At 42.2% G+C, this 26,460-nt stretch overlaps 2 protein-coding genes across 7 annotated transcripts in view; one reads left to right on the forward strand and one right to left on the reverse strand.

Moving 5' to 3' along the window:
* CPT2 (Carnitine palmitoyltransferase 2) overlaps window positions 1-26,460 on the forward strand; it is a 421,879-nt gene that overhangs the window by 263,447 nt on the left and 131,972 nt on the right. The window lies entirely within an intron of this gene.
* Window positions 20,810-22,233, reverse strand: LOC137645787 (hepatoma-derived growth factor-related protein 2-like). The gene is made up of 2 exons (XM_068378729.1): window positions 21,556-22,233; window positions 20,810-21,106 (listed from the first exon to the last, which is right to left on the reverse strand). Exons 1-2 carry the CDS (start codon window positions 22,018-22,020, stop codon window positions 20,810-20,812), a joined length of 762 nt encoding a protein of 253 aa, XP_068234830.1. The 5' UTR covers window positions 22,021-22,233.

The following is a 26,460-nucleotide window of genomic DNA, read 5'->3' on the forward strand; positions in this document are numbered from 1 at the left end:
GTAGTCTTTCTCTCCCGTCAACACCCTTTTAACCGGTTACGGCTAAAAGCATCTGGCCTAATGTTCATTGAATTTCCTTTTGAACTTCCTTCCTTATACCGGTTCCCTGGGCAAGGTAGGTAGTGAGAGGCCATGGGCTCTATCTCTGCTGCTCATCCAATGTTTGCTCTGCTTCGGCAGGTGGCCATGAGCAGTCGATGACAGGAACTGCTCGGAGTGACTTGTCACGGAACCACAGGTCTCAGGAACGAGTTTCGGCTTCGTTCTGTTGGTTGTACGGATTGCTTTTCCTTTAGCCGGGTTTTCCCAAAAGGAGGAGATGCAACCTGTATGACCAGCAGCTTCGCCTTCAAATGTTGCGCAGTCCGACCTTCCGAGGAAGTATGATGCAACCCCCTTCTGAGTGGCAGCTCCCTTGTCCGCAAGGCGATGTACAATAGGAAGGAGTTGATCATCCACTTTTTGCGAGAGGAGAGATCTTCTCCAACACTCCCTTCTGAGCGGCAGCTCCCTCGTCCGCGAGGCGATGCGCCATAGGAAAGAGGAGTTGATCAATCCTCTCTTGTGAGAGGAGAGGTCTTCTCCAATACTCCCTTCTGAATGGCGGCTCCCTCGTCCGCAAGGCGCTGCGCCATAGGAAGGAGTTGATCAATCCTCTCTTGCGAGAGGAGAGATCTTCTCCAGCACTCCCTTTTGAGCGGCAGCTCCCTCGTCCATGAGGCAACACACCATAGGAAGGAGGAGTTGACCAATCCTCTTTCGCGAGAGGAGAGATCTTCTCCAACACTCCCTTCTGACGGTCAGCTACCTCGTATGCGAGGCGATGAGCCATCGTGAGAAAGAGGCATTAATATCTCTTTTAGCTTGCGAGTAGAGAGATTTTCTCCTGAGTCGAGTCTCGTTGCATTTTTCCTCTGGGATATTTGCCGAAGATGGTGAAGACTGCCAGTCGATTGCAGCCGCCTTCCTAACCATTGACGAGTCTCGTAGGCCTTAACTCTTCGGGGTTATTGCCACATCGTGCTTTTGGGCACAACAAAGCTCTTAGAGCTTTGTGAGGCCGAGTTCTTCTGGACCTGCGCCTCATACTTTCTAAATTCTAATGAGGGAGAAACAGCTGATCTTCAAGTCCAGCACACCCTTTTTCATTCCCTATGAGGAAATGACCTAAGGCTACTCACCTCCCCCTTTTTTGGGGGGGTGGGAGTACTAAGAGGAGGTGAGGGATTTCTCGCTTTGTGCGAGACCATCACCTCACCAGGTTAGCCCAAGGAGAGGTTTTGCGAAATCCTCGCCTTAATACCCGTAGCGAGTTAGTGAACCCTCCTCGCCAAAGCTAGAGTAGCTTATGCTGCTAGGTCTAGCTGGAAAGGAGATTGCTGGCGCTTTCTATATTCTCGTTCACCGATTCTTACTGGCATTCGTCAGCGATTACCAGTGTTTTGTGGGCACTCGCCAGTGTTTGCTAGTATCAGATGGCGTTCACTGATTCTCCCGAGCGCTCACCAACGTTTGTAAATGCTCGCCAGCATTCGCTTTATAGGACAACAAACCCTTCATGCAAGACTTCGCTTTTGCATGGGTATCTCTTGGCCCTTAGAAGTTTTACATAATTACAGACGTTTGGTAAAATTCTATAAAAAGCTTAAACGAACTCCTGTGGCGCATGCGCTCTCGCCAAGACAAATCCTCAGGGTCATTGCCACAAATACGGTTTTCTACCGGTAGTTTGAGTCAGCCGCATGCGTCAGTGTGTCCCTGGACACAACGAGTTCTCGTTACACACCAAGTTTCGGGAAATGTAATCCTTCTGGGTTATTTTCTTTGGCTTTGTTGCCCGACAAAATGGAGACCTTACGATTATACCATTACAAGGTTATAATCTTAAGCCTGTTGTCCCAAGATTGTTAATTTCTGCTCATGTTTACGAACGATAGCAGCCTGTAGTCCCAAGATTGTTAGTTTTTGCTCACGTTTACGAACGATAGCAAGCTCTGTACAGAAGGTGGCCAGACGAATGTCAGCTTTTCATTACATTTACGAACGTTAAGAAGCCCTGCCCACAAGGCAACCAGACAATTTTGTCAGCTTTTCATTATGTTCGGAGTTATAATCACTAAACTAGCTGTATGTGTTGTTTTATACATCATAAGAATACGACAGCTAGTTGACGATCAAATTCCTTTGGCAATAATGTTGCAATTCCTCTTACATACATTTTTCCCTCAAGCGGTCTCAAACTCGTCAAACGTTTACCCGGAGGCAAAGAGGTTACACATGCGTGGCCGCAGACAGACATGCACATATGTGGGCAAGCAATCTTGCTGCTGACGAGGACTATAGACTATCTTACAAATAGAACTCCGTTCTAATAAATCATTAGTGTTGATGGCTATATTCCTTACGGGGAACCAGGTTATGCATTACTCTCTTTCCTTCCCGTAACCAGACATACTGGATATGCTTTCTAACTTCCAATCGGAGGTATCAGTTTAAAAATAATAATACTGAGACCAGAAACTTCACATAAGTGAATTGGTTTCCTGAAAGGGAAAATTCAAAACTTATTCCAGTTTTGCCGATCGGAGATGATGAAATACAAACGTTTTCATCGTTTATAGGGAGGAGGAGGTCTCTGTTACGAACATTTATCAATGTTCTCCAACCGAGTTCCGTAAACTGCTAATAATTCGGGCTACGCCCATATGTTCGTCCGCCTCCCTGGTCTGTGTTACGGGTCCGTAGATTGACTTATGCATACATTACCTGTCCAACAATAGATTGGAGATACATCTCAATCTTACCTTTTGGAAGTAGTTGTGTGCGATCGGTTGGAGTTAATCCCCCCCCACTTCATAGCAGGTGCGTGCAAACTGTTGTACTTCTTGACATCAACTTGAGATGTTGCTTGCTACGCAATCTCTAGACCCCTCGCGAGGAACCGAGGAGAATTGACTTTGTGCTGGAAGGTCTAGGTCGCTTGTTCCACTCGATGGAACTTGCCAACCTTTGTGGGGGTGCAATAGGGACACTCCCAAGGTATTGTTGACATCGTACTGGGTATTGGTTGACGAGGTAGCCCAGAGCCCTTCCCATTTTCTAATGATAGGAGGAATTTTTCATCACAGGTGTTGGTACAACCAGTTTCCCGCAGTCTTTATAGCCTGTTATGAATCAATGCCTCCTCCTGGAGGAGTGCATAATGCTACTCACAAGGCTGCTGCGGGAGACAGTTCGTAGGAAAATACTCTGGTCCATCTTACTTGGGAGTTAACACACACTAGCTTCGCAGGGAAATCTTGCACAGTGTTGCGCACAAATTCACCGAGTAAGGTGGGCGGACAAGCACGTCTGCCTGACTAAGAGAGGCACTTCACTTCTGCTGCACGGAATGCTCTCTTGGGCGAGTCTTTAATTTAGAACCGCACACACAAGAAGCACGGTCCGATATGAAGGCGAGTCCTACGTCGTGGTAACTGGGCGAGCTGAGAAAGGCACGCACGGGGAAATCTGTTTCCCTTGAGAACTTGGAAAAGCCTACAAACCAATGCGCAATTCCAGTTCTCGTCTTGCGGTTGGGCCAACTGGAAGGAGCGTGCTTTACCAGTTTTGTCTCACAATCATGGACTCACTCCTTGCAAGTGCGGACAAATAGTAATTACATTTAAGAGCTGAAAGGCTTTGTTTTTCCAGCTCTCACCTCACGAGCATACGCTCCCAGCAAGACAAACGGGAAGAGGTGCCCAAGCCAGCGCACCTTACTAACCCTCTCCTTGCTAACGCTCGCCCATGTGAAGAGGGATGGCAGGTAGCCTCCCCTTCACAGACCGACCATCCTCATAGTGTTCCACCTTTGGTCAAGACCATACTGGGTAAGGTCTTTCTGTCAGGGGATCAAGTACCGGCAGAGCTTTCTCCCAAGAGGCAAACTGCTAGCACCAGTGGCAAAACAGCTTGGGCATCTATCATTCCTCGAGAAGTTAATGCCCCACGGCTGGCTCCACATACTGTCCTTGAATACCCTAGTATCAGTGGAACCCAAACAGAAGAGAAGACCTGAGTTGGTGGGTGCTTGACACCAATCTCCTCAGAGGAGTAGATCTCTCTCCTCCCCTGGATTTATAGGTCCTCATACATGCATTAAAAGAAGGGGGGTGTCATCTGTTACGCCTGATGGCATCCGGACTTTGGTCCGAATCCGAAAAGCGGTGCCACATAACCTTTGGGAAATGAGGACAGCCTGCCTGACCCTTAAGTACTTCCATTAACTGATGAGCATCAACACTACAGTAGTGTCCCACTTGAGCAAACAAGGAGAGACCTTGTCACAGCACCCATGCCTGCTAGCTGTGAAAATCCTCAGGTGGACGGAAGGGAATTTGGTAGCCTTAACAGCCCTTTTCATCCCGCGCAAGAAGAACGTGCTGGTGAACAATCTGAGTAGGAGTAGTCAGTTAGTTGGCTCCGAATGGGCAATCGACCTGTCCATGACGTCCCTAAACCGGAACTGTAAGTGTACTTCTCACCAGAACCGGTACCACAAGCGTTCTTGCAGGGCGCTTTTCAACACCTATGAGACAAATTGGACGTTCATGCGTTCCCTTCCTCCTGCCTTGTAAGGAGGTTATTGAACAGGGTAAGGGCATGGCAGATCTAGCATTGACCCTTATAGTTCTGCTGTGGCAATATGCAGAATCGTTTCCGAACCTTCTACATCTGCTCATAGAGACACCATGAGAGCTCCCTCCACATCCTGAGTTACTCAGACAACCACAAGTGAAGATTTTCCACCAAGCGATGCCATCGCTATGTCTTCACACTTGGAGCTATCCAGGAACTACTCGTAAGAGAGGCTTTATGATGTTGGTTGCTAGGTGCATGGCAAGATACCTCTGGGAGTCGTCGTCTGTGGTGTATCAGGCAAAGTAGTCCATCTTTCGTGGTGGAGGTTATGGACGGGGTATCTCTCCACTCAGTGCCTGTATTCCAGCAGTAGCGTAGTTTTTACTGTTCCTCAGGGGGGAAAAACTCACTCAGTGTCTGTGGGGAAAGGCTTTCGTTTAGTCTTGAACATTGTCTTCCAATGGAATTGAATCAACATTTCCTCCTTGACGAAATTGTCACTCCCCGTATGGAACTTCGAGTGTTCTTGCGCTCTGTCAAAAGTTAGACCACCTCCTTGGAACGTTGTCAGGGTCATACGTTCACGGAAAGGAGCCCCTTATGAGCCTCTACATCAAGGCTTGGATAAAGACTTGACCTTAAAGACAGTTTTCTTTTGGCCCTGACTTCTGGAGGAAGAGTCAGCGAGCTACAAGTTCTTCCATGTGTCATCACCCATTCAAGGGGATGGGTGGCAAGTCACACTCAGTTTCTCCCCTGAGTTTGTTGCAGACTCAAAATCCATCCTTAGCGAATCCTAGATTCTGGGCCTTTCGGATTGGGACTCTCCAGTCAGTAACAGACGATACTGATTGACTGTTACTATGCACTGTAAGGACGATGAGGTTATATCTCATAAGGATGAGAAGAACTCGACCCTAGATCATCAAGCTGTTCGACAGCACCGGGAAGACCAAGAGGAGAATCACGAAGAACTTGATTTCCTCTGCGATGAGATGAGTAATAGAAAGGGCATGGGCCTCAGACAGGTAGACGTCCCCGTGCCCATGATGTCTGGGGAGTAATACTTCCCTGGCATTCCAAAGAATTTTTCTGTTCAGCAGGTACTGTAAGCAGGCAGGTGGAAACATCAAATAATGTTCACCTCCTTTTACCTGCATGACATAACCCACAGGAGCTTAGACACATTCTCAACAGCTCCTGTGGTGGTTGCTCATAACGTGATCTAAACACCCCAGCTCCCTTGTGGGACAAGTATCAGAGGTTCGAGGGCAGATGTTACCCACGAAGTAACTCTAGGATGAATGTGGCAGTGACTGGCCACTTCCTACTTCATCTACCCCTCTTTTGGGGTGCAGCATTCGGGGAACCCTACACAGCTGACCTCGTTCTTCTGTGGGTGAGTTTCACACTCTTAGGAGAACCTCATATATATACAGGTACATATATATATATATATATATATATCTATATATATATATATATATATATATATCTATATCTATATATATATATATATATATATATATATATATATATATATATATATTTATATATATATATATATATATATATATATATATATATATATATATATTCATATATATATACATATATATACTGTATAAATATATATATATATATATATATATATACATATATATATATATATATATATATATATATATATATATCTATATGTATATATATATATATCTATATATATATATATATATATCTATATATATATATATTATATCTATATATATATATATATATATATATATATATGTATATATCTATCTATCTATATATATATATATATATATATATATATATATATATGTATGTATATATGTATATATATATAGATATATATATATATATATATATATATATATATATATGTATATATATATATATATATATATATATATATATATATATATATTTATATATATATATGTATGTATATATATATATATATATATATATATATATGTATGTATATATATATATATATATATATATATATATATATATATATATGTATGTATATATATATATATATATATATATATATATATATATATATATATATATATAACAGATTTTGATCAAAGTGTAAAATCTATTTTTGGGTGAGAGGGCCATGTCGTCCTGATGGAAGGGTTCCTTTAGGTAGCCTTCTAAGGGATATTTTCTACAGTGATACTCCCAGAGAATTAAACTGAAGGTCTCCAGGATTCTAACTCCTGGCGCGAGTATCCAATAAAGGATATCGCATAATATCGGTACGTATTCTAGATACGACTCATAGTAATCTTCACCCCGAATAGATTTAACTCTTCGATGTAAGGGGGAAGAGTGGCAAAAGAAAGGGGTGCCGTTCTAGGTATGCGGTGGACCTCCTTCCCTACTACTACTGGCCACAGTTAAAGTAATTTTGGGAGGGGTCAGCAAAAGGGTGGGTCCATCAGGACGACATGGCCTTCTCACCCAGAAATAGATTTTTCACTTTGATCAAAATCCGTTTTTTGGGCTCAGGCCATGTCATCCTGATGGAAGTATACTAATGAATTGTCTCGAAATTACTATTAACTGTGGGTTTGTGTATGTGCCTTTCACCTTGAGTAAATTTCCTTATCTGGTCTACTAGACCTATATATGAAATTCCAGAGATCTGTCATTTCCACTAAGTCTGGAGCTGGTTTAGTGCTTCCTGACCCCAGCAGCGAAAATGTTGATATTGACAATAAGGATTCAAGGTTTGTATTTCCGTTGGAACAAAAAGGGAAAACTTTGAAGCTAACCGTTTTTACTTACCATGAGAATGTAAGTTTCATTCCTTCAGAAATCATTATTGTGATTTCAAGATATAAGCCCTATACAGGGATTGAATAAAACTCTAGTGTATTTTATTAACTTATAACTGAGGGAGCAGTAATAAGATGCGAATACGTTTTAAATATTTTATTATGCAACCAATTTATCAAATTTAGTTACAACAGAGTATGAATCTGAACCAGCATTACAACACATCAAAGTCCATATTTTCTCGTGTAGAAAAAATATATAAATACATTATCGGAATAACGCCACTCAATGGAGATGTGAAACCAAATCTATCTGACATGTTCAGATGTTCGGAAATGCATAAACACTGTGATGCAAACATTCACTCGGCACTGGTGTATTGGTCAAATATACACCTACATAGAATGGTATGTTAATCATAGCTGTGATCTGCACTAGAGGGTAGGTGTACCCATGCACCCGATGCACTATAAAGTCCCAAAACAGTCCACTGTTCATCGCAGCACTAGACGACGAGTTTAATGACACTTCCCGCCGCCACCACAGAGTGTTTTATTTCATGTAATTGCTTCGCATAATGTTTGTAGAAGACCCTGGATGATCTCCACCCAGTGTATGAGCGGAGTCTTTCAAAGTCCATATGTTGAAAGAAGTTCAATGAAGAAGCAACTTTCCTCAGATCATGACCTGCGGGTGTACTGTCAGGATCCGCTCTGTGAATAAAGTAGGTGAGCTTCGCTCTTACTTGTCTGAAAGATAGGTTTGATCCTGAAGTTTCATCTCTGAAGAGCTGTCCTCCCTTGAAGTTTAAAGTTCTTTGAAGATAAACCTTAAGACACTCAACTGTGCACAGAGAGGCATCTTCCTTCAATGGGCAGATTCTCCAAGGACCCCACCTCTTGGTGGGTAGATCGTTCTTGGCAAGAAAGGCAGGATCAGGAAAAAGGTTCAGTTCTCCTGAGTCTAGGAACTGAATATGGCCTTCGTTTCTGGATAAGGCCACTATTTCACTAACTCTAACCCATGAGGCTATTGGAAACAGAAAAAGGACTTTGTGTTAAATCCTTTAGAGTACAATCCTCATTGTCTTGGTTCGAAGCATAGTGCAAGACTTTGTCCAAAGATCACGTGATGGGCTGTGGTGGGGCCGCTGGCTTGAGTCTAGCGCATGCTTTCGGGATCTTATTAAAGATTTCACCAGAGAGGTCCACCTCAAAAGCATACAGAAGTGGTCTAATAGAGGCCAGGCCTTGTTCGTGTAGGTGTATGAAGAATGCAAGACAGACATCTATCAATATCTTTTTCGATTTTCTTGCTTTCACAAAGGACACCCATTTCTTCCATGACGATTCGTATTGTCTCTTAGTCGAACATGAGATGTAGGTTGCTGGTTCTCAAGGATGAAGCATAGACAGTCGACTTCTGGACCTGTTGAGATAACACTGGATTTGGCAGAGGAAACAGCTTCAGTTTCAGCTCTAGGACTAGAGGGAACCAATTGCTTTTGGGCCACTTGGGGGCTACTACTGCTGCTGTCCCTCTGAATGATCTTAGCTTGTCGAGGACTCTTAGCAGGAGATTGGCTGGTGGAAACAGGTAAATGCAATTCCACCTGTTCCAGTCGAGGGACATGGCATCCATCGCTTCTGCTTGAGGGTCCATATAAGGGGCTACGTAACAAGATAGTTTCTTGTTGCCGTTCGTTGCGAAGAGGTCAATCTGCAGTTCTGGGACTTTTTCCGAGATGAAGGAGAATGAGTCTGCGTCTAGGGACCATTCTGTCTCTATGGCCTGGATGGAGCGTCCGCCGTCACATTGCGGAACCCTTGTAGGTGAACTGCTGATAGGTGCCATCCCTTCCTCCTTGCCAGTTAGAAGATGGCTAACATCACATGGTTGATGTGGGGTGATCTCGAGCCTTGTCGATTTAGACACCTTACTATCACCTCGTTGTCCAGGACCAATCTGATGTGGATTGATCTGCGAGGGGATAGTCTCTTCAACGTGAGAATGGCCTCCCCATCCTTCCAAGGAGGCATCCGTGTGTATCACCACTGATGGTTTTGGTGGTTGCAGGAGAATTGTCCGTGCTAGGCTCTTGGCTGTTGACTACGGCCTTAACTGCGTGCGCAACAAGGTCGGGGTCAACCTTAGTTGATCTCTTTGAGCGTTTGATGCTTATTTCCTCCAGACTCCTGACACATCTTTCAGACGTGCCTTTAGCGCAGGGTCTGTCACTGCTGCAAACTGGAGAGAGCTTAGTACTCTTTCCTGTTGCCGACTTGAAATCCTCTTGTGACGGATTAGTCTCCTGACAGATCCCGCTATTTCTCTCCTCTTTCTGGATGGAATGGAGAGGTGTTGTGACTTTAAGTTCCATTGGATTCCTAGCCATTGGAATCCTATCCATTGGAACTGATGAGCTGGAGAGAGACGAGACTTCTTGCGGTTGATCTTGAAGCCCAGGTGTTCCAAAAACTGGATCACCCTGTTGACTGTTTGCAGACAAGTAGTCTTGGATGCTGCCCATACCAACCAATCGTCTAGGTATGCTACCACTTTGAACTCCTTCAGTGCGTAGCTGTTGGACGATTGTGTCTGCTAGCTTCGTGAATATCCTTGGGGCTGTGTTCAGTCCGAAGGGCATTGCTCTGAAAACAAACTACTTCTGTAGTTTGAATCCTAGGTAGGAGGAGAAAGGGCGACTCATCGGGAGATGCCAGTAAGCATCTGCTAGGTCTATTGAGACTGTGTACACCCCTTTTGGCATAAGGGTCCTTATGTGTTGCAAAGTAAGCATCCGGAACTTCTTGTTCTCGATGAACTTGTTGAGTGGAGACAAGTCTAGAATGACTCAAAACAGCCTTCCCTGGAACTTGATGGACCTCGCTTTCTTTATTACCTTCTTGTTCAAGAGTTCTGAGGTATATTCTTCCAACAAGGGGGTGGAGTGTTGGAAGAATTCTGAAAAAAACAGGGTTGAGTTCTGCTCCATTTCCACCTAAGTTCATTAGTGATTAGGCTGTGGGCCCAGGGATCGAAGGTCCAGCGATCCTGAAAGTGATATAGTCTGCCCCCTACCTGGAACCCCTCATTGTTTGGTGGTCCTGCGCATTTGTTTCCGCGACCACGTCCTCCTCGGCCCCGAGAGAAGTTACCTCCTGGAGAACTTCTCTTAGGGCCTTTTCCTTTCTGACTGGGGCGAAAGGAAGTCGACTGCCTCTCAAAGGTAGTGTTAAAAACTGGTGACTGGGCTACCAGTCGTTGAGGGACCATCTGGAAGGTGGTCTGAGGCATCGTGGTCATAGTCATGGTGGGGAGTTTTGCAGGTCTGCGTGGTCTCCTTGTCTTTTTGTTCTTGGGCTGGGGACCTCCTTCCGAGGAAGATTTTGTTTTCGAGGTCATGCCCCACTCTTGGAGAAGGTTCCTGTTCTCCGTGGCTGCTCTGGCAATGATCTCTTGGACCAGTTCCTGTGGGAAAAGGTCTTTCCAGATGCTCGAGGTAATCAGTTTCCTTGGTTCATGTCTGATGGTTGATGAGTCCAAGACGAACTCTACAGGCTCTCCTCGCTCTGAGGAAAGCGCATAGGTCTTTCAGAAGGGTACCCATGTGAGATAGATGAACATTTCTGGGGCATTATGTTGACCTACACTCATTTCCAGACAGTTCTGATGAGAGAGGGAAGCCGCAAGTCTCTCCTTCGACTCCTGTTCCTTCCCCAGAAGATGGTCTGGCAACTTCGGAAGGTTCTCATTGAACTGTTGTCCTGCTATCTCTGGATCTAACTTAGAGACGGAGAAGGTTAGGTGGACATCCTTCCACTTGTCCTCGCAGGTAGGCAGTGCTAGAGAGAATGGCTTGCATTCCTCTAGGGTTGGGCAGGGTTTTCCCTTATCGACTGCCTTGACAGCAAAGTCTAGTGCTTTCTCCGTAAAGGGGAAAGAGATGGAGGAAGGGGCAAGAAAGGTGGGGTGTTTCTTCCTCAGTGCAGAGACTTTGGAGTTGGTGTATCCGGCTCCCTTCAAGGCCTTAAGGAGGATGGCTTGCGCCTTCTCATGTTCGAAAACAATGACCTCTTTGGGGACCGTTTCCTCTCAGGCTGCGTTTTCATTCCTGCAGTTTCACGTAGCATCTGGATAGGCCGAAAAGTTAGGCCAGAATTCAAGGTCTTCAATCTGCCTGGCCCCCAACTTCTCAGAGACGAACAGTTTCCCATTCATCATAGGCATATGCTCTGCATACCTCCAGGGATTTGTTTCGGAGCAGTGAGGGAGATCTGACACTCTTAAGAGGCTTCTTAGCCGTGCCCTTGGTGGATCCGACACGGTCCATCCTCTCCTGCAACAGTTTTTGCTGCTGCTTAAGCGATTCCCTCATCGTCTCTTGTTCCCGTTGGAACAGTTCCATCATCCGTTGAAGAGATATTAGAATCTCTTCATTTGTGTTGACCTGGGCAACTGGTTGTGGAGTTGGGGCTGAGGATGGTGACGGCAGAGGATGGTATGTCGTCACGGCAAACTGAGGGTTTTCTATTGCCGTTGACACGGATCCTTCTTCCTCCACTCGGGGAGGGTCCACGTTTTTTTAAGGTCCAACTTGTAGTAGGTCCTGTTTGGTGTCGGTGGACACTTCTGACTTCCTCTCTTGGTGGATGTCCATGCCTTCTAGTGCCTTATTAATGTCCGAATCAATCTTCAGTTGTATGAAGTGGCTCCGGAGCTGTTCCTGGGGCATCACCGCTCTCGGCAGAGCCTTGGGGAACAGTAGGCACCTTAGAGAGTCATTGGTTAAGTATGGTCCTGGAGAGTTCTTTTGGAACCCTCTTACCGATTTGCGAAGGGTGACCCTCGCTGTATCCCTAGTCTCTATGGTAACTAAGGGGGCTTCGCTGAAGCTGTTGGCCAGCAGGGTTGAGCAGGTGGGGCAACCCTTCAGGTCCCAATACCTTAGGACTCCTACCACGATGCAGCAGGGGGCATGAATCCTGCACTTCATGTGACCACAAAAGTCTTTCCCTTTGTGGTTGCAGAACAACGCTGCCCACTTCTCCATAGGGTCCTCCTGTAAAGGATAAAACCAAATGAGTATTCTTATGTTTTTCATATCAGTCATATAAAAGCAGTTTTTTATTACAATAGTAATCACTATTGTCTAAGGTAGCTTAGGATAGTAAGCTTGAAAGGAAATAGAAAAGACACATCTGTATTTCCTCTCCCAGACCATTGCTGAGACCTCCGTCAGTAGTAATATTCAGTTTCCCTGATGGGGAGTATACTAGGTAGAGAAACTAGGAACTGGAGTTAGAGTTAGTAAATGTCTTATACTAACATTATCCACCTATAGTATATATTCCTTACTCTCTTCACTTCTTTCCAAAACTTCTTCTTATTCTCTTCATATGACTGACCCAATCCCTGACCCCACCTCAGGTCAGCTGCCCTCTTTGCCTCACGTACCTTGCGCTTTACTTCCACATTTTTCTCTCTATATTTTTCATACTTCTCTATACTAAGGAAGGCTGGCGCAAGAATTGAAGAGACAGTGAAAGATGGAAATGGAAGGTTGTTAAAAGGAGAGGAGGCAAGGAAAAGGTGGGCGGAATATTTTGAAAGTTTGCTGAATGTTGAGGATAATAGGGAGGCAGATATAATTGCTGTTCCAGGTGTTGAGGTGCCAGTGATGAGAATGAGAGAGAGATTACAATAGAGGAAGTGAGGAGAGCACTAGATGAAACGAGAGTAGGAAAAGCATCTGGAATGGATGGTGGGAAAGCTGAGATGTTGAAGGAAGGGGGTGTGACTGTACTTGAATGGTTGGTGAGATTGTTTAATATGTGTTTTGTGTTGTCAATGGTACCAGTAGATTGGGTTTGTGCATGTATTGTACCACTATATAAGGGTAAGGGAGATGTGCATGAGTGTTGTAATTCAAGAGGTATTAGTTTGTTGAGTGTAGTTGGAAAAGTGTATGGTAGAGTAATGATTAATAGGATTAAGGATAAAACAGAGAATGCAATCTTGGAAGTACAGGGTGGTTTTAGAAGAGGTAGGGGTTGTATGAATCAGATTTTTACAGTTAGGCAGATATGCAAGAAATATTTAGCAAAAGGTAAGGAGGTGTATGTTGCGTTTATGGATCTGGAGAAAGCATATGAGAGTTGATAGGGAAGCAATGTGGAATGTGATGAGGTTATATGGAGTTGGTGGAAGGTTGTTGCAAGCAGTGAAAAGTTTCTACAAAGGTAGTAAAGCATGTGTTAGAATAGGAAATGAAGTGAGTGATTGGTTTCCGGTGAGAGTGGGGCTGAGACAGGGATGTGTGATGTCGCCGTGGTTGTTTAACTTGTATGTTGATGGAGTGGTGAGAGAGGTGAATGCTCGAGTGCTTGGACGAGGATTAAAACTGGTAGGCGAGAATGACCATGAATGGGAGGTAAATCAGTTGTTGTTTGCGGATGATATTGTACTGGTAGCAGACACAGAAGAGAAGCTTGACCGACTAGTGACAGAATTTGAAAGGGTGTGTGAGAGAAGGAAGTTGAGAGTTAATGTGGGTAAGAGTAAGGTTATGAGATGTACGAGAAGGGAAGGTGGTGCAAGGTTGAATGTCATGTTGAATGGAGAGTTACTTGAGGAGGTGGATCAGTTTAAGTACTTGGGGTCTGTTGTTGCAGCAAATGGTGGAGTGGAAGCAGATGTACATCAGAGAGTGAATGAAGGTTGCTAAGTGTTGGGGGCAGTTAAGGGAGTAGTAAAAAATAGAGGGTTGGGCATGAATGTAAACAGAGTTCTATATGAGAAAGTGATTGTACCAACTGTGATGTATGGATCGGAGTTGTGGGGAATGAAAGTGATGGAGAGACAGAAATTGAATGTGTTTGAGATGAAGTGTCTAAGGAGTATGGCTGGTGTATCTCGAGTAGATAGGGTTAGGAACGAAGTGGTGAGGGAGAGAACGGGTGTAAGAAATGAGGTAGCGGCTAGAGTGGATATGAATGTGTTGAGGTGGTTTGGCCATGTTGAGAGAATGGAAAATGGTTGTCTGCTAAAGAAGGTGATGAATGCAAGAGTTGATGGGAGAAGTACAAGAGGAAGGCCAAGGTTTGGGTGGATGGATGGTGTGAAGAAAGCCCTGGGTGATAGGAGGATAGATGTGAGAGAGGCAAGAGAGCGTGCTAGAAATAGGAATGAATGGCAAGCGATTGTGACGCAGTTCCGGTAGGCTCTGCTGCTTCCTCCGGTGCCTTAGATGACCGCGGAGGTAGCAGCAGTAGGGGATTCAGCATTATGAAGCTTCATCTGTGGTGGATAATGTGGGAGGCTGGGCTGTGGCACCCTAGCAGTACCAGCTGAACTTGGTTGAGTCCCTGGTTAGGCTGAAGGAACGTAGAGAGTAGAGGTCCCCTTTTTGTTTTGTTTCTTTGTTGATGTCGGCTACCCCCCCAAATGGGGGAAGTGCCTTTGGTTTATGTATGTAGTATATATTAATACCGATCGGGTATTTTAAGTACTTGATGATTGAGGAAAACCATCTGGGTGTTGAGGGAATATTCAACCTCAACAAAATATCGTGGTCCCAGCAATTGTCTGCGATAGGAAACACAGAGTATGTTAGAAAACGTGTACTACTGTATAGTTGTATACAGTAGTTTTCTGGCAGCATTGCCGGTGTTAGGTTAGTACCTGACGGTACTAACTGATATAGAGAGAGAAAGATTAAAGAAGGAGAGTTGCCTACTATTGTGAATCAACATAACAGCTGGAAGTGTAGGAGGACTATCAGACCACCTACTGTCTCCTTGCCGGAATGAAAGTTCCAATGGAAGGGGAAAGAATCTAGCAGATTCTGGCTCCCACCCATCCACACAAGGCCTGTCGCCGACAATAAAGTCGGCGGCAATGAATGTGGATGGCAGCTCAAGGGAGAGCTGAGGACTTTCCTAAGTATGTTAGGTATCCCACCGGCAGCCGTCAGGAGCCGTCTCAATCTTCCCCCCAATATTATTCACTTCCTGTGAAGGAAGGGAGTAAGGGGGAAGGTGGCAGAGACATCTGAACTAACTGCTGCCTGAAGGGTACCAGCCGGTAACGCAGTCACCCTATCAAGCCGGGATGACTGAAAGGATACCGGTGATAGAATCTTGCGACGGCATGACGTCACTAAAGGACAGACGGGGAAGGGTTGAGGGTCTTATAGTTCATTGATATCAGAAGTGGCGTAACTAAGGAAGCATAGCTTCCTGTGCTGACGACATCGTCGACGGCAAGACAAGGGCACCCTGAGTAAGTCGCTATCTAAATCAAAGCCGGAGACAGTAAGAACTTCGTTCTAATCACTGGCAATGAAGAGAGACAGTGGCTGCCGCATATAACGGCGGCAATACTTGGGGAGGGAGGAAGGGTTTAGCCTCTTCTCTCTGAGAGATTGAATATCGTAACTTGTCTATAGATTCTAGAGAATGTAATATCTCATACAAATCGAGAAGGAATGATAGGGTGAGGCTAAACATGGGGAATTATTTTACTAACGTATATCTGAGCAAGAGTAGCCTTGCTCTGGTAGGAGCCCCGGCCAAGGTAATCGGTACCACCGGGGTTCCCGCCGCATACGATAAGTAAAGCCACATAATAGGAAGAGGAATAATTTTCATGTATGCAATATCACAGCTTGTATAATTTGCCTAACTAGCTAATATTATAGCTTAAAACCGGGAAGTGTCGCCCTACTGACTAAATAAAATGCGAATGTAACGGGCGACAGCAGTCGTAAAATGGCTACCTCCGGTCTGGGCAACGCTCACCCAAACACACTTAAGTTTTAATTTAACTGTGAAAAGGGAGACTAAAATTATACACAGGAAAGAATTAATACTCAACTTTCCAGAAGACGAAGATGCTGGAGATTGCATGATGAAATTCCAAAAACTAGTAACAAACATGCTTAGCAGGCTACTAGAAAAGGAATGGCGTCACGGTAGTAGTAGGGAAGGAGGTCCACCGGGTATGTAGAATGGCACCCCTTTCTTTTGCCACTCTTCCCCCTTACATCGAAGAGTTAAATCTATTCGGGGTGAAGATTGCCATGTGTCGTATCTAGAAAATGTCCCCTGATATTATGCGATATCCTTTATTGGATACTCGCGCCAGGAGTTAGAATCCTGGAGACCTTCAGTTTAATTCTCTGGGAGTATCACTGTAGCAATTATCTCTTAGAAGGCTACTTAAAGGAACCCTTCCATCTGGACGACATGGCCTGAGCCAAAATATATATATATATATATATATATATATATATGTGTGTGTGTGTGTGTGTGTGTGTGTGTGTGTGTGTGTGTGTTATGTCCCTGTCCTCCTATCAGGGGGAGGCGGGGAGAAATATACATTAGTTGAGGGTACGGCCCGAATAGCTACTATGTATGTTTCAGCAGATTAATTCCTTATTCTCCAGCAATGATTGCCCAGGCCGTTATCCTGCGAGGATAACGTAGTGCAGGATCCCTCAAAGTATCACTATACAGAGGCCGTCCCGGGACAGTTGCCAGCCAATTGGTTTGGACTTCCACCCACCTATAGGTGAGTCTCCTCAACAAAGAGCCGAAGGTTTGTATTTTGCACAGGAACAAAGGACAAATTTGGAAGTAATTAGTATTTTTCCCAGCAATACAAACCTTGATCTCTTTACACATACTGACCCACCAGCACCAACCTCTTGAAAGTCCTGCCGCAATTACAAAAGTGACGGTTAGTTGCTAGTGCTGGTGTGAGTATGAGGGTTAACCTACCCTGCTTCCCCCCTCCGCTAACAAGCGGTGGGTAGTTGCACCCTGGCAAAAAGTTTATCGGCTGGTTTCAGCTTTTGCCAAAATAATACTCCTCAGTAAAGAGCTCCAGGTTTGAATTACTAGGAAAAATACAAATTTCTTCCAAATATTTCATTTTAAGGGTAGTCCACCACCTATGTTCCTGGGTTGTACCTGAAAGGATTTTTTTATGGTTAAATTGTATTGCTTTTCATTTGAAGCATAAAATTTTTGAGTGTAGTTATTCCAAATCAATTCTGATCTGTTACCCTTCTAAAGATGATAGGCCTACTTTTCCAAATAAGCATGTCTGAAATCATCATTGAACTAGGGCTTGTCTTTTCACTCGATATTTTAGCACACAGGAAGGGATACGCCTATCAGTTATGTTGACTAGATTCTCATTCAAAAGGAAATATATGTCTATTGAAGCAATTTTGATTCCCCAGATACATATCTCTCTTCTGGCTCTTTCCGCTTTACTTGTAAACTCTCATGCCTTCTCTTTCAGCTTCCAAGTATTGATCCTCCTATTTCTGGATAGGACTTTTATTATTCCTACTGCTCTCTACCTAAAATCTGCCACTACCAGTTTATGTTGAACTACAATTAATTCATTTGGAATAATTTTACTATTCATCATGACTTTTTTGTCTTCCCTCTTAACCAGTACATTCAATTTGCATCTCATTTTGTTTACATATATTACCAGATGACTTCTTTTTTTCAAACTCTATATTTAAAACTACCAGATTCATAGCTTCTGCTAATTTCAACAATCTTTCACATTTCTAGTTTTGTATTCCAAAACATCTTCCTTCATGTATTCCTTCAAAGCCATCAGAACTCTCGCCTGCATGGGTATTCTTGTGCCTAGATAACACTAACAGTTCACTTATTGGAACTTTTTGTATGTAATCTTCTAGTTTCCCTCTGAATTCCTTTTTCTCTTCACTACATGCTTGTTGAGGGGCATATGCCGAGATAATATCCCATTCTCTCTTATCTTTCTCTAACTTTAAACCCATGAGCCTGTCACCGATATGGTGGACCTCTGAAATTTTCCTGTAAATTGGATGGAGAATAATTCCTACCCCATTTCTAATTGTATCTTCCCTTATACACAGTTGTAAACTTTATATCCTGTGCCAAGATTTTTTGCCCTATATCCCTTCCATTTTGTCTCCTGTATACATAAAACCACAATCTTTCTTTTCTGCCTGATATCCTCTAACTCCTCGCTTTCCCCTGAGGCTACCACATTCCAATTTCTAACTCTTATATTTCCAGCTCTTTTTCAATCATTTCTCCTCACTAACTTCTTTAGCCACAGTAGTTCAAGAGGAAGGGCAAGGTTTGGGTGGATGGATGGAGTGAAAAAAGCCCTAGGTGATAAGAGGATAGATGTGAAAGAGGAAAAATTGTGTGCTAGTAATAGGAATGAATGGCGAGTGATTGTGACACAGTTCTGATGTGCCCTGCTGCCACCCTGGGTCACGGTGATAACTGCTGAGGTAGAGGCTTTGGGGGAGACAGCATATGAGGCTTCATTTGTGAGGGGAAATGAGGGATGGTGGGCTGTGGCACCCTAGTAGTACCAACCATATTCGGCAGAGTCCCTCATCAGACTGGGAGGAGTGAAGAGAAGAAAAATCCCCTTTTGTTTCTTTTATTTATGTCGGCTTCCTCTAAAATTTAGAGAAAGGTCATTATAGATAAATAGATAGATTTTTACTTTCTTTTTTCAATCCTTTCTCCTCACTAATAGCTTCCTCTCAAAATTGGGGGAAATGCCTTAATAGATAGATAGACCTTTCCTTTCTTTTTTCAATCTTTTCTCCTCACTAACTTTCTATAGCCACAGTTGTGACTTCTGCAGTACATTACTGTATACATATTTCTCACTTTAGTCTGGGGATACTGCAGCACATTGCTTACAGGGTACGTCCTAGCTTTATTGCATTTCCTTATTGACTTTGAGTCTCATTATTTAGATTTTATAAGTTTTCATATTTAGTTTGCTAGACCAGATAGCTCTCTCCTTTTATCCAGGTTTAAGACTGGCAGAAAGTTGGACTGGCTTGTGGCCCTACTAGCTGGGTTATATGTATATATATATATATATATATATATATATATATATATATATATATATATACAGTGAACCCTCGCTACTTCGCGGTTCGACCATCGCGGATTCACCACTTCGCGGATTTTTTCCATAACCCATATATATACAGTAATATATATATATATATATATATATATATATATATATATATATATATATATATATGTATGCGTGTATTTATGTATATATGTAGGTATGTATATGTGTATACATATAAATATATATATATATATATATACACACACACACACACACACACACACATATATATATATATATATATATATATATATATATATATATATATATATATATATATATATATCTAAAGTAGGAAGATGTGATGTAGTTCTAAGGGAAAAGTATGGGAAATATGTCTGGGTAATAAGCAAAGCTCTACCTCCAGTTTGTTTCTACATTATGATCAGAGATAAATGTAAACAAAACATTGGTTGCCATTTTTTATCGTGCTTTTTAGCATGTTTAGGAAATGCATGATATAAAATCACCTTCAATATTTGTGCCTCTTTTAGTTTAGGGTACTGTAGTACATGTATTAAGTGTTCTGTACATTAAAGGGTAGTTTGTTAACAGTACTACGTACAAGGGAAGGTTTTAAAAGTCTGAATATACATGTTGAATAAATAGGTAAATATGGTGTCACTACTTCGCGGATTTTCACCTATCGCGGCCGCGACTGGAACCTATCTACCGCGATAAACGAGGGTTCACTGTATATATATATATACATATAAATATAAATATATATATATATATATATATATATATATATATATACATACATATAAATATAATATATATGTATATATACAGTATATATATATATATATATATATATATATATATATATATATATATATATATATATATATATATATATATATATATATAGGGTGATGGGTTCACGACCCGGACAGTAAAATGAATAATATTCATAAAAAAAAAAAGTTATTGAGCTAAAGGAGAGATTTTGTGCTTAAAAGAAAGTGTAACTAATGCCCCATCTTATGCTATGAGTTTCATATCTGTAGATATTATATTTTGGGTTTTACAGCCGTTTTTAAAATCCAAAATTCTCTGTCCGGGTCGAGACCGCGTGGTCACGACCCGGACGGGGTTGTGGTCTCAACCCGGACGGATGTTTTGGTCCACCAAAAACACACTTCAACAATTATTTTATATTTTTTCTTAGTAAAAACATCCAGAACATGACCCTGAAAGGTGGAATAAAACAATTGGTAGCAAAATCTCAATTTAATACAAAAATATATATATTAAAAAAAAATGGGAAACTGAATGACTTGAAACTAATGCATGTTAAAGTGAATGACTTAAAACTAATGCATGATAAAGTGAATGACTTAAAACTAATGAATCTTAAAGTGAATGACTTAAAACTAATGACTTTAAACTAATGCTAATGCATGTTAAAGTCCCTCAAGGGAGGGAGGACCTTGATGAGGTTTGCTTGTCGTTGGGTGGTCCCCGTGCTGACTGTAAGGACCCCCAACACACTGCTGCGGTCGACACTGTCGACATCCCCGATGTCTGGGAAGTGGAAGGTGTCCTTCAGCAAGGGCGACCTTATCCTGAGGAAGTCCACCTGCAGCTGCTGCCCGTCTTCCTCCAGGGAAATGACCTTGCCCACAAAGTGGACAAGCTCCTCAGACCTCTTCCCCTGGAAGAGAAGCTGGACCAGGACAAAGTCACCCACCTGGGGGAAAAAATGAAAAAAAAGAATTAATAGCCTAGCCTATGGAATTAATGAATAAGGAATTTGGCTTTAAAACCAAGCCATTCAGCTCGGCTACTAAATTTGACAATTAAATAGAAATTTTCTAAGGAATTTGGCTTTAAAACCAAGCCATTCAGCTCGGCTACTAAATTTGACAATTAAATAGAAATTTTCTTCTAGACTTGGGCTAGGCTACTTAGCCTATGCAATAGATGAACATAGCCTAATCTAGGCTAGGATAGCCTAGGCTACAGATTTTGAAATATGAAAAAAAAGAATGAATAGCCTAGCCTATGGAATTTGACAATTAAATAGAAATTTTCTTCTAGACTTAGCCTAGCCTAGGCTACTTATGCAATAGATGAACATAATCTAGCCTAGGCTAGGCTACAGATTTTGAAATAGGCTATTAAAAAAAAGTCCCTCACCTCTGGCTCCTTCTGGACGAATGGATAGGAGGCAGCATCAAACTCAAGCTCTTCTGCAATCTCATCTGAATATTCAGATGAGTCGTCACAGAGTGCAGGATTGTCGACAGCCTCCTCATCACTACTGCTCTCCTCAACTGGCTCAGACCTCCTCCTCTTAACCGCCTGTCGTGCCTCCTGCCCTCTCTTCTTCTCCTGCAACCTCCGCTTCTTCTCCTCTCTGGCTGCTTTCTTCTCCTCCTTGTCCCGCAGCTGGCTAAGAGCCTCCTCATCCTCAGTCAGGATGCAGGCGCGGATCTTCTTGCGCCCTCTAGCAGCAGGGCGGGGACGAGTCTTCGGGTAGGGCTGCACAGCTTCGGGAGTGACGTCGGGAATTGGAGGAGATGAAGGTGTTGGAGTTGGAGTCTGCCGAGGTTGGAGTGCTGCTTCAGGAGAGTTAGCCCTAGACGCTGAAGCTGGTGACATCCTACCTATTCCAGATGGTCCAGGCTGAGGTTGGTCAGGCTCCGATGGAACTGGTGTCAAGGGTGCGGCAACAGTTTCTGGCAAATCATCATCATCATCAGGAGGGGCCTGCTCTGTGACTTCTGCCCCAGCAAACGCATCATCTGGAAAGATGTTGCGGTTGACGGGAAAGATGCCAGTAGCACGAAACCCATTGGTGATGTTGGTGACATTACAAACCTTGTCCCAGGCCTTGCACGCCATCTCTGGCAAAATATGTTCCGTGATGGGCACGTGAGGGTTTGAAAGTTTAAAATCGTCCTGAATGGATCGCAGGACAGACTTGAAGGGGCCAAAGACACTTACATCTAATGGCTGGAGTTTGGCTGTAGTATGAGGTGGCAGCGTGACAATTACGATGCCATGCCGTATCGCATACTCAACCACATGAATGCTCATGTGACACTCGGCATTGTCCATTATCAGCAGTATCTTATTCTCCACTGAAGAATAAGACACCTTATGGAGATGCTCGAGTGTCTGCACGAAACGCTCATGGTCCATCCAACCGTTAGCCTGCAAGAGCACTGTGGTTCCAGGAGTAGTCCCTCTCTGAAAATCAGCATTCATCTTCTTTCGTGTGATAAACACTGGAGGGAAACCATGCCCTGCAGCATTAACAATCCCCACGAAAGTCATATGATTGCCTCTCTCCCGAGCAACCTGCGAAGCAACAGGACGACCTCTCTCGCAAACAACCTTACATGGCTTCATCACAGTGGACAAGCCACTCTCATCCAAGTTGAAGATCCTGGCTGGCATGAAACTGTGTCGCTCGACAGCTTCCACGTAAGCCTTGAAGAAGACTTCAACGTTTACGCGGTTGAAAGCCATCGCACGCGAAAGTGACATGCCCTCCGGAGCCTTCAATGCAAGCCTTGGATGACGGAACATATACCCGTAATACCAGTCACGGGTGGCCATACCTTCCCTCTTCCAGGCATCAGGAATACACGGGCTGCCAACAGCCTCTGCATACTTCAGGATCATCCTCCTGAAAGCTCTCGTTGGCAGGCCATAGAACATCCGCGCGATCTTGATAGAGTATTCCTCGATCAAGCGTTCCTGCGCATCGGTGAAAACCTTTTTGACGTTCTGATGCTTAGGCACAAACGTCTTCCGTGTTGGACCGAGTGAAAGCATCCTGAAAAAATAAAACAATGGTTAAAGTGGGGAGCATAGGCCCGATAGGGTAGGCTAGCCTAGGCTAGCCTAAAGTTCTTAGCCTAGGCTACACATAGAATTTAAGAGGGCTTAGATTTATTCAAGCTTACCCCCAAGAGTCGAAACTTTAACTCCAAAAAGGTTGCACGCAGTACGGATGCTACAACCAGTCTCTAGGCGGTGGTAGAATGCCTTCTCTAAATTGGTCCTATCCGTGGTTAGGATGTTCTTTGGCTGGTAGTTGCGAGGCATGGTTGGGAGTCACGAAGGATCTGAAAGAGATAAATGGCATTAGAGACATAGGCTAGGCTAATGAATATTTGTTCCATGTTAAAATTCTATTGCCTGACCAATTAATAAATTATAGAAAAATAAAAATTCTCCGTGTTCTCGACCCGGACAAACCTGTCCGAGTCGAGAACACGGACCTTGCTTTTTAAAAAAATTCTTAAAAATTAAAAAATTGGCCTAGGTTAAATATTTCAATTTGGAAGACTAAACACTATTGGGGGGCACATATTAATTCTAAAAAAAATTAATTTGCACAAAAAAAAATAGCTCAAAACTGACTCTATGTTTGACTTAGGCAATCACCCATATTTAATTATTTTAAACCATCAATAATTTTATAAGAGTTAATATATAGTATTAATATTGGTTTTAGGTTAAAATGAGAGTGATTGACAGAGTCATTTAAAAAAAAAAAATTATTGCTTCTTATACCTCCGTGGTCTCGACCCGGACAAACCTGTCCGAGTCGAGAACACGGACCTTGCTTTTTAAAAAAATTCTTAAAAATTAAAAAATTGGCCTAGGTTAAATATTTCAATTTGGAAGACTAAACACTATTGGGGGGCACATATTAATTCTAAAAAAAATTAATTTGCACAAAAAAAAATAGCTCAAAACTGACTCTATGTTTGACTTAGACAATCACCCATATTTAATTATTTTAAACCATCAATAATTTTATAAGAGTTAATATATAGTATTAATATTGGTTTTAGGTTAAAATGAGAGTGATTGACAGAGTCATTTAAAAAAAAAAAATTTATTGCTTCTTATACCTCCGTGGTCTCGACTCGGACAGCATGTGCACATTGTCCGAGTCGAGACCATGCACATAATTTTTTTAAAAATTCGTAAAAAATATAAACAATTGGCCTAGGTTAAATATTTCAATTTGGAAAAGTAAACACTAATGGGGGCACATATTAATGCTAAAAATAATTCAATTCCATCAATAAAACACTTCGAAAAATCACTCGATATTTAGCCGTGGCAAACACCCATTTCCAGCCTTTTCCATGGCTTTATCTCACATATGGTACATTATAGTTGTAAGAACTATGCAATCATTCACTTTTTAAGTGGTTTTTCCAGTACACTTAATTTGCATGAACCGTCAAAAATTGTCCGAGTCGAGACCACACCATAAATTTATTTAGCGGGCACCCCAAACCACCCCATTGTTGTTTAGCCACTCCGTATTATCACTGATTTTATGCCAATATGGCTATATTACATAACAAAACTTATCACAACTTGATCACGCCTTATTCATGGTCATGGCACAATATATCCTGATGCCGAAAATTAAGATCGCGACCCCTTAAAATTGAAATTCTTACCTTGTTTACAAGCGGAGCGTTGGCGGGCAGGTTTGCAAATGGCGTCTAGTTAGGACCGCCCTCCCTCATACGTCATGGCTCTGACGTCATCCTAGGCTCGATCGTTGATTGGTTATTAAGACTGTCCGAGTCGAGACCGTGTCCGGGTCGTGACCACATCACCCTATATATATATATATATATATATATATATATATATATATATATATATATATATATATATATATATAAAGTAGGGTCCCGAATTATGCGTGAATTTGGTCGATCAATGACCTCTTATAAATGGAAATCGTATATTTCGAAACACACATCTAACAGAAATAATTCCATTGGGGCCATGGCAACCAGCAACTTGCCTATTCAAACGTTTACTACCCATTTCCAATACTTTCTATGTACTATACTGTATTATTTTATAATATCAAATTGTTCTTGTAAATAAATCAAACATTTAATATACTTTAAAGTTCTAATAACTTGAAAAATGGTTAAAATTACAACCAGGATGGGTGTAAACACCATATATTTCCCGTTATAACACGACCCAAAATACAGACAAATGTTTATGTTTGTCATATCTATTGTATAAGACAACTGGTGAATAGCAAAACCATCACTCTATAGACTAGCCTTTGTTGTATCATTGAAAATCCAGAATTATCAAAATAACGGCGATTTTATATCATGCGTTTCCTAAACACGCCAAAAACCCCAATAGAAAACGACAACCAATGTTTTGTTTACGTTTATCTCTGATCACAACGAAGAAACAGACGCATTTACACATCTGTGTATAGGTTAGTTTTTGCATCGACAGCAATCTTACCAAGTATTGATTATATGTTGAGTTTGTTATTACCAATGTTCTACTTAATTTTTTTCAGAACTTCCAAATAAATGAAATGAATGCCATTTATATATTGTTTTTCTTTATGACGCTGCCTGAAATGGAAACCTTCCATTTGTTTACGCTCCATCTTCGATCATAATAAACAAACGAACGCATTAAACACACATGATCAAAGTGATAACTATTGATATTACAAACATTTAGTAAACATTATATTACAAATATTTTACTTATCGTATCCATATAAATTCCTAAATTCGTAGCAAAGCTGGAAAACTTTTTTTTCCTTATGCGTTTAATCCACAATAGCAAACTGCCGCTAATGACAGAATGATAATTTACGATCATTCTAAACTGTTACGAAAGATGATTGTCCATTCCATATCCAAAATACTTTTCCTAACTTCAGTTATAAGTCAACTTGTACCCACCTAAATTATGGAACCATATGCTAAAAAAAGGTAAAAGAAGAAGAAAGTATTTGGCTGATTTTTAAAGTCCTCGAAAAATTAGGTTACCACTAATACGTTCGATGTGACAGAGAGAGAGAGAGAGAGAGAGAGAGAGAGATGGTTTTAAATGTACTAAACAATAAATATCATAGGTTATAACACATTGGTCCTTATGTAATATTAACTGTATTGATGGTTTGAATAAATTAAGAAATGGTGTAAACAATTCTTTGTTAACGTATTCGTACGCGCATATTCGTGAGAGCTGAAGCTAGACATCAGCTGATCTGATCACAGCCAAAAG

The sequence above is a fragment of the Palaemon carinicauda genome, chromosome 1, assembly GCF_036898095.1.
Source record: "Palaemon carinicauda isolate YSFRI2023 chromosome 1, ASM3689809v2, whole genome shotgun sequence".
Lineage (NCBI taxonomy): Eukaryota > Metazoa > Arthropoda > Malacostraca > Decapoda > Palaemonidae > Palaemon > Palaemon carinicauda.

Bases quoted from the DNA above. Each gene is read 5' to 3' on its own strand.
- LOC137645787 (XM_068378729.1), bottom strand. From the start codon at position 22,020: ATGTCACCAGCTTCAGCGTCTAGGGCTAACTCTCCTGAAGCAGCACTC. The intron at 21,107-21,555 runs GTGAGGGACTTT...TTTTTCCCCCAG, and splicing joins TCGTCCAGAAGGAGCCAGAG to GTGGGTGACTTTGTCCTGGT.